Genomic DNA, 13,064 nt, shown 5'->3' with positions numbered 1-13,064 from the left:
ATTGCAAAAATACTGTGCTTGCCGGTCCCCATAGATCTTGAGCATTTACTTGGGATTTTAAAAATATTCTCCAATATTTGGTTGAGAAGCAAAATAGTTAAGAGTAAGACAGCAGGTTAGGTTTGTTACTAGAACATGAGCTGTCCATAAATTCTTATTTTTCTTTTTGTCTACTACATCCGTCTCTATAGATATAAAACTATTTTGATAAAAACACAACAATTAAAAGATTTTGTTTTTGCATTAAATTTGCCAACAATGTATACATTCTCTTTCTTAGACTATCCTTCAATTATTAAAATAGATAAATAGTAGATCTTTAATTCACATTAATTAGGGGTATTATTGTGAAAAATTAATTAATACATCTTGATATTAGAAAAAAAGTCTTATAAAAAGGGACAATAATTATTTGCAAAACAATCTTATAAATAGGGACGAAGGTAGAATTTATAATGCCCTAAGACACTTTTTTTTTATCATTTTCCTTTAAAAAAATATAGTCTTTCCACCCAAAAATATTATGAACTTTTTGTTAGATCATGAGGGGAACATGAAGGATCATCAAATTGAAACAAAATAAACTGCACAAATGAGTTGAACATGATATCTTAACCTTAAATTTTTAGGCCTTTGTTTTATCATTTCACTTATATATTATTCAACATTCACTTTTTTCATCAAATATGAAACTTTTAACTCACTTTGCCGCAACAATTTTTCTCTCAAGTAGGAGTCCATCCATTCATTAGGATATAGCACCACAGGAGGAGTTTTTTTTTTCCTTCATCCAAATACACTTGCACCACCTTTGCTTGCTCCACCAACATGCCACACACAAGGACGAGTCAGTCTCTTTAGTAACCATCAAGTCTAATATTATTGTTGGGTCATGCGGGATGTTTGAGGGTTCATCATATTAAACTAAAAACAATCACACACGTAAGTTGAACAACACATCTTAATACCACTTGTCACAAAATTTTATGAGTTAACTCACTTTTATATTGCTCAAACATTTACATTTCTATCTAATGTAAGATTTTTAAATCACACTTGCCACAACACTTTTATCACTTATCCTAGACCAGATACAAGTTTATTTTTTTATAATCTAAGTTTGATAGCATTCGATTAAGAACATAACCTGTGAATAACAGATTTTTTTTCTTAATTATTGGAAGAAGATACATTGATTTAGTTCAAAGTGTGATCCATATAAAGGTACTTACACTATGTACTAATGAAAAAGTAAAAGTAGAAACATAACTTAAGTATTGATGTGCAAAGCTAAAATCTAATTGGAATGTAGATTTTGTCATTTAGCAAAAGCATAGGGGGACATTGCTTAGATGTTAACGCGGATGAATGCTGAGACAAAGCACAAACGAACAGAAGCCTCTAGTATTATTAAATCAATAAATTATTATACTTTGCGGATTGCTAGGACCATTATTGAAGGAGATGCAAAATAAATATTGGATGAAAAATATTATTATTAGTATTTTAACAAAGGATAAAAAATATTATATATGTGAGACATTATGTTATTGTTTTACTATGTGATTGGTATGCTCAATGTTGCATCAACTGCGATTCCCAGCGTACTTGAATTATCATCAACCGCATTGCAGTAACACGCAAAATGCCAAATAATATAAAAAAACAAAGTACTAGTACTAGTACTTCTTAAAGAACCAATAAAAAAATTATGTTTAGATACGTCCCGGAATATCTGACCCATTTTCTAAAAAAAAGTGTCCCAAAATAACTGAGTCATTTCAATTTTCAATACAACTTTCATCATTCCCAATACAATATAACTCCAATTAATACTACTTTCATCATTCCCAATACAATATATTCCACTTTCTCCTTTATTTATACATTTTTCTTAATCTGTGTGAAAAACCAAACTGGCTTAGATAAAACGGGACGGAGGGAGTAAAATGTAAGTTAAACATTTGTCAATCTAAATATAAATTTCACATTCATAAACCAATACACCAAGACACTTGTTAGAAGTTTCACATATTTAAGCTCGGACACTCTTTCACCTTATGGTTGAACTCTCATCGTGCGTTAAGTTATAACAATTAGTGTTTTCGCTCGATGTTGGATTGTGAAAGTGGCTATCTCTAGGCTAGATAAAGATCATATCCATTGATTATTGATAAGTGAGTAAAGTCATTGAAAAAGAATAGAGCTATTGTCCGATTGGTGATGATAGAGTGAATGCTTCTACAAACATCTCACTATTAAAGAAGTTGACAATATTAAAAATCCAACGTGACATAGATAAAAATGTTTAGGGTCTTGTTAACGAGTGTACCGGGGGCATTCTTTAAGCATTCTAAATTAGGAAATTATTCTTTATAAAAATCAAACAGTTCAATTTTCAATGCATTAAAATACACAAATTTTCATGAAAAGGTACTACTTTAGACTTTTAAAGAGTGCCCCGGAGACACTCGTTAACATTTCCCAAATGTTTAATGTGATACTTAAACCATGTGACTCTTTTATCTAATTAAACTAATTTAGTACTTCTAACAAACTCCTCTTAAAAATAACTACTATTACAAGTACAATGATAATATTGTCATAAAAATAACAAAATAACATCATTAATTGTGCAGTACTTACAATTGTAATTAATGACACAATTTTCAAGATTAACATGAGAGGAATAAATGGCTCACCACAATACAATTCACTACTAGGATTCTAGGGGTACAAATCTACAATTGAAAATTAAGGACAATGTACAAGGTAAAATATGTAATGGGGCCACATGCTGCATGGCATGCTTTGGCTCCTTTAACAAAAGCTAAAAAGAACACTCAAATTAGAAGACAAGAAGATCTCCCCTAACCACATGCATCTTGGGGACCATCAAAATACACCATATAAATTAGAGGCTCTCTCCCCTACTTTAGGGAATTGGGATGAGAAGATCCCAAAAAGCAGTACACAAATTAAGGTGGGTTACTCCCTATCTTACTTCTTACTAAATTACTCTCTCAAATGCCGCAAATCCCATAAAAGAGAATCAATAAAAAAATGCTCTGCATGCTACAAAATGGTCCCCTTTGCTTCAATAGAACATTATATGTCTTGAAGGCACTATAACTATTGCTTGTTTTAAATCCTTCAGGTAACAGAAATCTTACTCCTCTGCATGGCCCTGCAAAACAGGACTATATAATAAATAAATACAAAGAACCTACTAGGGAGGCAGCTATTTTCCACTCTTCAAATGACCTTAAATAGCTCAAATTGTCAAAAATGTCATTTTCCTTATTATTCACCATGTTTTACGCTACTTATTTGTTTATTTTCTTCTTTCCCATCTGTTTAAATCCAACTACTACAAATAATTGGTTCAAAAACAAAAAAAACTACTACAGATAATTTGAATTCTTATTCACAATTTTTTATTTACAAATCCTTCCATTTTATTTATTAAAAAAAACTTTTAACGTTTTTGATATATATTTAATATTGTTTCGGACCTGATCAAGACTCAATACATAATGAATGTTGTTTAGAAAAGTAGACGCTAAGACGCTTAAATGTTGACCCATATACTAACTTACCTTCTTAGCAATCAATCATTGTGTGATAAACATCACACAGCGATCTAGGAATCGCGCTAGGAATCTCTCAATGACCTTAATAGAATTTACTCTAATTCACATGAAATCCCAGTTTATAAAAGGACATTTATATAAGAAGAGAGGAGCATGATCTATATATTACAATAAACCTCTCACTTTACTCAATTAAATACTAAGTTGAACGTCAGAGTATTTGCTGGTACATTATAAAAATACTGAGTTGAACGACAGTGTATTTGCTGGTACATCATCCCTCTACGGAGTTTTGCCATCGTTCTCCACCATACGCTTTAACTCTGATTTCCACCTCAGATCCACTTACATTTTCATTAAATATAAAAAAAAAAAATAGAGATAAAACATTTATCTTTTTAAATGGGAGAATGTTAACCAGTGCCCCCGGGGCACTTGTTAAGCAGCTAAAAGAGGCAAGATTTTATTAAAAAATGATGTAATAATTAGTTAGTCAAAAGTAACAGTTTATATTTCCAAAACAATTTTTCTACTTTTGGATTCCTTAACCAGTGCCCGGGGGCACTCTGGTTAACAAGACCCTTTCAAATGTGTTTTCTTCTTACACTATTAAACAACCCATCTATCTATTCTATTAATAAAACATATAATTTTCATTATTTGCATTGGTCCCGTTCCCGTATGTAAGTTAGTACAAACATGTCACAAATTGTGTTGAATGCGTGGGTGTTGGAAAACGGGGTTTGCACAGATCACAAGTGTAAACTGAATAAATAATGTCACAAGAAGAAACTTAGAAACCCAACAACTTTGAGGTTTTAGAATCTCTTACCTGTATACCATTAAATCTCTTAACTCAAGAAAATTTTCAAATTGCTACATGCAACATGAAAGGGATATGATGACATGTCTTTCTTGGAAAGTGAAGGACGGTAGAGTTCAGTCCTAAACTTGTTACTAACGCTGTGGTACTCATGAGTTTCATTCTAGAAAGTCGGCAAACACATCTATGGAGATCACAAAAGTACAGAGGACATTGAAAAAGCTAATAATTCTTCATCATGGAGAGTGAAATTATGAGATAAATCTTAACCAATGCTTCTTCTTTGGGGTCTGCCAATGGTACTCATTTGTGTAGCTTGTTGTCAGTGAGAGATTGGTTTACAACTTTTGTTTCCAACGTTTCTTTCGTGTGCGTTTGTTTTGCGATGTCAAAAAATGATTTTGAATGAATTGATTTTTTTAAAATTGAAGTTAGAAAACCGATTCTAATAGCTTTTGGTTAGAATTTGAGAGCAGTCAAATATCTTAACCAATGTTTGAAACTTGATTTCATTAGTATTTTAGATTTAAAATAAAATTCAAGATATGTATTGAAATTTGTATTGTGTAATTTTAATCAAACGATTTAAGATGTAACTGACTGTGTGTCCGGTCACACCGTACACAATTCAAATCTATCACATTGTATTTCGAAGTCATGTGTCATGCAAATAAACATTTGTTGGAAATTAAGCACTCCAATTTAATCTCCCTGGAACGTGATATTTTGAAGTCATGTGCCAAATAAATATTGTTAGGATGAAGTTGCAAAAAAATTATCTTCATTTGGTGGATAATATAAAACATCTCAATTGATCAACTTTATTTGATTTTTTTAATCAATAATTGTGATTTGCTACCTTATCCTATAACTATTGGGTTTTGTAGCATAGACATAGACCAGTTAAATGAGTTTCGTTCACAATCTCAAAAGTTAGCTTGTGAGATAAAATATCCAAATTCAATAGTCTATTCTTATGTCTTGTGTGATTTTTGAGTCAAATTCTTACATTATCATCTTTAATTTAACTTTAATACCATGTTAAATGAACTTTAATCTCATTTTTAAAAGATAGTTCAAAGGATTAGGTGGCCACAAACAGTAAACACACACGCATCCGAGCTCAAAAATCTTAGCAATGTGGAACATCGTTATTAGAGTTAGTTGAAATTGAAATATCCTTTTTATTTATGGAAGTGTTTTAATTTCAACCAACTCCAACAATTTTCATCTTAATTGAAATTAATACACCTTACTTTCAACTAAACCACTCTAAAAATTTACATATGCCAAAAGAAATTAGTCTCACATCAATTTGTTGTTGTACTTGGTGCTCTCCCAAACTCCTGAACGGTTACAATTTCAATACCAACTTTCATTTCCGTTTAGAGAATAAATGCATTGTTTTTACTATTTTAAGGAGGTTATATGTATAGTTATCAACCTAAAATATTTGTCCTAACCATCAACCTCATACAGCTATGCCGGGAAAGATTATCGATGATGCGTACACGAAAATAAACTGAGAAAAAAGAATGGAAAGTTGTAGACAACCATTGGTTACACAATCAAGGGGCCAAAAAATGCATTGAAAAAAATTACAAATCTCAAAAAAAAAAAAAAAAATTAAGAAAAAATATACACAACATACACAAGTCAAAGCACCTGTCTAGCAAATTGTCAGCCATCTACTGATTTACTCTCCTATGATGATAATAACCACATTACAATCGGCAAAAGACACTTTTGTCCAAGAACCAAACCAAACCTCACATGCTAGAGTCAGTAGTATGTTCTGATGAGGAAGAAACAAAAAACACATGGGATAAATATCTGCAGACAAAAGGAAAGGGCACCACCGTAATTTTACTCATCACACATCTCTCATCTATATACTTTATAGATTTTTTTCTTTCATTAAAGGAAAGCCATAACGGAGGGGTCATTAGGTCTCTAAACTCAAACCATATATACTCTACACAAACTTGCATTGCATTTTTAATATTACAACGACTTTATCACAATCACGATGATCCATTGAGATTTTGTTCAGTTGATTCATTGTAATGCTTACAAAGTCATTGTGATATCAAACATACATACATTGATGGAGGGGCATGAAATTTCCAAGATCCTATAAGGATCCTTGATTTGGGTTATCCACTATGGACAATTGGTTGAATATGATTGGTGCACCATACTGAGGATAAAGTAGCATCAGAACCGTTGGTGCATGTTGATAACTAGGGGCCAACCTGAAACTAAAACGCTGCAGTATGATTGCAAGTGACAATTTTGTTTGTAGCACTGCGAGGTTTTGTCCTATACATGTGCGCACACCAAGGCCAAAAGGTATGAATGCCACTGGATGTTTTGCAGCTCTAGCTACACCTTCAGAGAAACGGCCAGGATTGAATTCATTTACATCATTGCCCCATATTGCTATATCATGATGAACGGCTAGGATTGGAATCAAAAGCTCTGTCCCACGTGGTATCTTGTACCCTCCCAAATCTACATCTGTTTTAGCCCGTCGGATCGTTGCAATTGTTGGCGGGTACAATCTTAGAGACTCGTTTACAATCATGTTCAGCTGCACCAGATTATAACTTAAAAGATTAGATAAAATTATCAAAAATACAAGGTGCATATTAGACAAATTTACATAAAAAATTACAAAAGTTTTCATTGCTATTGGAAATGCAAATGTGAATAATAAAGACCTTTTTTTACATAATCAAAACTGAAAATTAATTATTAAAAAATACTCCACTATACTAGTATTTAACAATGTCAATGTATTAATCAAATACATTATTTTGAAATAAAAAATTTATTTTAAAATATCAGAACCATTATTTAGAAGAAATTATTTGAAAGAACTTTGATTGATTATACATATATAATGAGCCAAACCTTTATTAAAAATTATATTCTTGTCAAGATGTTATACTTTTTGTTACATGAACTATTCATTTTTGTTTTTAGGAGAAAATTGTTGTGATAAGAAATAGAGAATTGCCAGTTGGGGGGAGGTGTAAATGAGCAGTGTTTGGCTACATGTTCCCTTCACAAGGGGTAAGAGGAAGCAAAAGGTGGCAAGTTGGTTTTTGTGAGGAAACAAACAAACAAAACATAAACATAAGGACTAGGAGACAAAACATAATTTTTATTTGGGGTCCAAATATTAATCTGATGTAGCATAAAAGTGTTGATGGGTGGGGAGGGGCTGCCTTTGGCTTACCGTCTTAAGCTTTACAACATGATCTTTAGTTGGAAGGTCACGTGACCCACACATCTTAAGGACCTCATCACGTGCCTGTACTTGCCATTGTGGGTGCATTGCTAAGAGAATGGTCGTCCACGTCAGCAAGTTTGATGTGGTTTGTTTGCCTGCAAAGAAAAAGCTCTTGCACTCTTCCACGATATCATCCACTGTCACATTGGTGTTGTTGGAGCTAGCTTGTATCATTAGTCCTAGTAAATCTTTTGGACCTTTTTCAATTCTTTCATTCTCATTATTCAAATTCTCTTCCCTTCGTTTGATTAGCTTCACCAATGATTTCTTTATTTCTTTGTCTAGTTTCCAAGATTTTATATTCTTCCTTGTAGGAAAGAATCTACAAAATTAAAATTTTGTACATGTTAGTATATATTATCTCAAAACAATAATTCATAATATAATAATAAATACTAGTACATCATAGAAAGGGATGTATTACTACTCTCTTACGTACCGTATCATAGAATAATGAAATGTGATTCGTTAGTTAATTAATTATCTAGAAGATATATAATCAAAATAATTAATTAGTTTTTTTACCTGTAACCGGGAATGAAAATTTTCTGAAAGGCATCAGCAGCTAAGATCATTTGTTGGGCTTGTAAGTGAAAAATGGCTTTGCCATCTTGGTAGCTGCTTCCAAACGCGGTCTTAGTAATAACATCTTCAGTTAGGGTTTGAAACCACTCAGAAACTTCAATTTCCACCTCACCTAATTTATCACTCATTTCCGACCATTTTTCCAACATCTCAACCACGCTTGTTGCCATCACCGGTATCAGCAACTAAAAACATTGTACACGAAATCCTATTTAATATTTTTACCATTCAAATTAATTTTATAGTATAAATATAGTATAAAAATAATGTATGTAGCTAGCATGGGGTAGGATTTAATGAATTAATTACTTTGAGATTTTCCATGTGAAAAGTGGGAGAGATAATTTTGCGATGGTGAGCCCATTTTTCTCCTTTAAGACTAAGGAGACCATCACCTTCTAGCTGCTTCACAAGTGGGGGGGCTTCATTTTTTTCATAAAATTCTGACTTGGATGTGAAGATTTCCCTTATAAGGTCTGGATCAGACACTGTAAGACGAACAGTGGGTCCAAACCAAACTAGGAACATTCCACCTTTTTATCAAATCAAATAGTTAGACATCAATTCATTCATAATCAAAACAAATTAATAACAATATTAGTTATTTTATATATTAACAAAAAGATTATTATATTTTTTACACAAAGTTGGAAGTTGCAGAATCCCTCAAGTAGTAAGTGTATAGTTAACAAAAATAGGAAGGGAGCAGGAAACATGACAGCCATTAGTTTCAGAAGAAGCATATGGATAGTGTAGTGGTGACCCTACATCACAGAGACATTGAGAGAGAGAGAGAAAGAAAGAAAGACAGCAGGTGGTGGGAAGAAGACAAGTCAATTTTAAAACGGTTACCAAACATATACAACTACATTCTCAAAATTCAATTCCTTTCATACAAAAACAAACCATTACAAGACATGGATATAAGAGCAAAAGTATATGATAACTCTTAATGCCACCAAAGTGCACTATCATTTCACATATATTATCACACTCTATAGTGAATCAAACTGCGCTGAGCCGTCAGTTCGATGGTAAGAGTTTGATTTTATAACATTAAGAAACGATTTTCATATTTCATACGAGATAATTGTAAAATTATCGTTAGTTAGTATTATCGTTGTTAATAATATTTTTTCCATTCCAAATTTTAAAAAATGTGATTGAAACTAGTTATTTGTTTTTATTAATAATATTATTTTGACTTAAAAAAAATATATTTAGAGGAAATTAAATTAAGAATATGGACAATGTTTGTAATACTGACAGTCTTACAGAGCAGTCAGTTAGAAACAAATGTCTGATTACATAGCACATCAAAACTGAACCCAAAGCCTTGTTGGATTTTGTTTGATGCTAGAAAAGAAAAACAAAAGTTGAGAGATCAAGGAGAGAGAGAAGGTAGTGACTAGTGATGATGAATTGAAAGAAAAGTAAGTAGATGAAAAAGAAAATAAAAAAAGAGAGAAATTATGCTAAAGTACAAAATTAACATGGAACTTCAACATCATGCACCAAAGAGCTAGGAGGTAGCTCAGAAAAAGAAAGGCTGAAAAAAGTTGCAAAAAAGAAGCACCCTATCTCAGGAACAAGTCCTTGAAGGCTTTAAAAGTCTCAAATTCAGTAACACAAAACTGGTAAAAGAAAACATAATAATCATCATCACCATCATCATGCTACTGCTCAACCCAAACTTTAATGATGATGGTCATGACTAAAAATATTCTTAAATAAAATGCATTTCCAAGTATGCATAAATATCAAAATGAAGTGTTAAATATATGCACATAAAAAAAAATGAAGAAGAGTTAATAAACAATTAAGTACCGTAAATTTTCTTCCAGTGATGATAGAAAGAAAGGACTCTAGGAAGAATGTTGTGAGAGAAATTAGGCATGGGTTGAGAAGAAGCTTTCAACATCATACCAACAAGTTCTTTAACATTTCCAATGAAGAAATGATAAGGGGGTCCTCTAATTCCTTGTTTAGCAAAATAGTCTTCAATTTTTCTTGGTCTCCACCATAGTAACACTGTTACTTTGAGAACAAATAGAAGAAATATGAAAGAAAATGAAACAAGTTTGAGCCAAGACAAGAGCTCTAGTTCCATGATGTTTGAAGTTGATGAATTCAACTAATGATGTTTTTTTATGACTTGTGTTGAGAGAACACAAAGAAGTGTTGTTCTTTTTTAATAATGTTGTTTTCGTTAGTGTGGAGAGTGGAGGTTTTTGGGTTGGGCTTTGGTGATCTTATCTAGTTTGGTTATGTTGGTTGCTAGTGGCGTGGGGTTTTAATACTAGAGAGAAGGGAAGTCACAAAGGCATGAAGAGAGAGAGAGAGAGAGAGAGAGAGAGAGAGAGAGAGATGAGAAGAGGTGGCTTTATTTGGAGACAGATGGAGAGAGATGAAAGATTAAGCAAGGCCAACGGCGTAGGGGCCGCCACTGGAATTCTTAAGGGTCAACGAATGAGGACTAAAATAAATAAGGGTTGGTAGGACGAAGGCACATGTTAAGAATTTTAAAAAGAATAACTGTATATTACTAATGTAAACATTTTTTTTAACTTTCAAATTTTTTTTGTTGACAAAAACGATTTCATTTAAACGCGAACCAAATCGGTTGCGACAACAGAAGCAATACAAGAAGGAATTTCCTCACTCCAAACGGAATCAGTCGAGTCTAAGGCAAACTTAGCTAGAACATGAGCGACAGAGTTACCAACTCTTCGCACATGAGAAACTAAAAAAGAAGAAAACAAACAACTAAGACTCTTACAATCATCAATCACCAAGCCAAAATAAAAATTGTCATCACTATGCGACTTCAAGGCCTTAACCACATTAAGATGATCACCTTCCACAATAATGTTTCTAAAACCCATATCATAGGCAAATTGAATTGCCAACCGAAATCCAAGAGCTTCCGCAATGGTAGCATCAGGAAGTGCCTCAAAGTTCCACGTAGCAGCTGCTAATACAAAACCTTCCGCGTCTCGAACTATAACTCCTACACCCCATTTATTATCAACCGGACCAGATGCATCAATGTTCAATTTGAAGGAAGATGTAGGAGGAGGAGTCCAAGTAGAGGGGGAAGATATAGAGATAGTTGGCTCCCCATCAACCTGAGTATTCTTAAGTCCTTTGTGATCTTCAATGATATTCCACGCTTTTCGGACAATGTTTAGCGCTTCAATATTTCTTCTTTCAAAACAAATTTTGTTACGAGCATACCAAAGTCCATAACAAAGCCATAAAACATAAACTATAACAACAGAGGGGGCTTTGGAGATAGTGTTTTCCAACTAATCAATGAATGACATAGATATTCCCTCAAACCGAATTCCCAATGGAGACAACAACCAAGCTTGTTTAGCATACCAACAATTCATGAAAATGTGATCTAAATCTTCCTCTTCTGATTTGCATCGGGGACAGAAAGGGTCAAACAACATACACTTTTGAATAAGTTTCTTTTTAACTGGAAGACTATCATTAAGAATCCTCTAAGCCAAGTGAACATGCTTAGGGACTGTACTTATTTTCCATAATTTCGACCACAAAGGAGATGCATTATCATAATCTTCCCATTGCTTGATAGATTGGTAAGCACTTTTCACAGGAAAAAAATACCTTTTTTATGGGGACCCCAAGTCAGCCGGTCCATCTGCGCGGATAAAGGAAGAGGTATCTGTGATATTTGGATTGCCTCAAAAGGTAAAAAAATATCATTTATAAGTTGCATATTCCAACCACCTGAGTTCAGAAGAATTAGTTGCGACACTTGTGATAAATCAGATTGGATTGGTTTTTGAGTCCATAACTTGTAGCCATTCTGCAAAGGGAGCCAGTTGTCCTCCCAAATATTGATGAAGTGACCAATACCCACTCTCCACTAATAACCTTTCTTGATCACCCACAATGCCTCGTGAATACTCCTCCATGTGAAACTCGGTTGATAACCAACCTGAGAATGAAGAAGATCATGACACGGAAACTAACGAGACTTTAAGCACCTGGATAATAATGATTCTGGATTCAATAAAATGCGCCAACATTGTTTTGCCAGAAGTGCAAGATTAAATGCTTTAATACTTCGAAAACCCATGCCTCCTTTTTTAACATATGTTCGGACACATATTAGCATTTTTTAATAAATAAATATCATCCTTTTATTACGATGTTAGCCTTGTCTTTTCTTTAGTATAAGCCACAACAACAACAACCAAGCCTTATCTCATTAAGTGAGGTCTGCTACATGGATCAAATTACGTCGTCTGCTACATGGATCAAATTACGTCATGGTGTTTTATCATAAATCATATTTGAACCCAACTTATTGCTTTTCTTTAGTATAAGCCATATTCCAAAAATGAAAAATGTATGTACCTATACTTTGTATATCTATGTATTCGAATTGTATCGCACTTGTACTTTGTATCGGAGTTTCATAGATACGCTCTAACTTCTAAGATGAGTGAACTAACAATTGAGTGCACATTTTGGAACAAAAAATTTAAATTGAAATATTTAATGGTAAATGTTTTGAACTGGAGAGAGGCACAGTTCTTAGATGTGAAAGTCCAATAATGAAGCTAAGGTTCCACGAAGACACTCAAAAGTGTTTGCGGATCACCTGTAACAACAAAAGTCGCAAGGCACCAAATAAGGTGCTAAAGTAAATCTTAGCCCTCCAAAAATAAAGTGGTCACCCGACCTTTGCGCCACAAAGGTATTATCGGCAAATTGTATGACAAGTTCA

At 33.1% G+C, this 13,064-nt stretch overlaps 2 protein-coding genes across 2 annotated transcripts; both read right to left on the bottom strand.

The window, feature by feature from the left end:
- Positions 1 to 5,976: 5,976 nt before the first annotated feature.
- Positions 5,977 to 10,566, bottom strand: BAS1 (Cytochrome P450 superfamily protein). The gene is made up of 5 exons (XM_085738910.1): positions 10,127 to 10,566; positions 8,609 to 8,832; positions 8,240 to 8,484; positions 7,661 to 8,036; positions 5,977 to 7,009 (listed from the first exon to the last, which is right to left on the bottom strand). Exons 1-5 carry the CDS (start codon positions 10,407 to 10,409, stop codon positions 6,551 to 6,553), a joined length of 1,587 nt encoding a protein of 528 aa, XP_085595036.1. The 5' UTR covers positions 10,410 to 10,566; the 3' UTR covers positions 5,977 to 6,550.
- A 336-nt stretch (positions 10,567 to 10,902) lies between these two features.
- Positions 10,903 to 12,246, bottom strand: LOC146902180 (uncharacterized). Its single transcript, XM_085737121.1, has 2 exons — positions 12,127 to 12,246; positions 10,903 to 11,607 (listed from the first exon to the last, which is right to left on the bottom strand). Exons 1-2 carry the CDS (start codon positions 12,244 to 12,246, stop codon positions 10,903 to 10,905), a joined length of 825 nt encoding a protein of 274 aa, XP_085593247.1.
- Positions 12,247 to 13,064: the final 818 nt, after the last annotated feature.

This window comes from Medicago sativa, chromosome 8, assembly GCF_051527215.1.
Source record: "Medicago sativa cultivar Bolivia chromosome 8, Bolivia_mono, whole genome shotgun sequence".
NCBI classification, from domain to species: Eukaryota; Viridiplantae; Streptophyta; class Magnoliopsida; order Fabales; family Fabaceae; genus Medicago; species Medicago sativa.
Note: the sequence above shows the minus strand (reverse complement) of the source record. Positions and strands in the feature narration are given on the sequence as shown.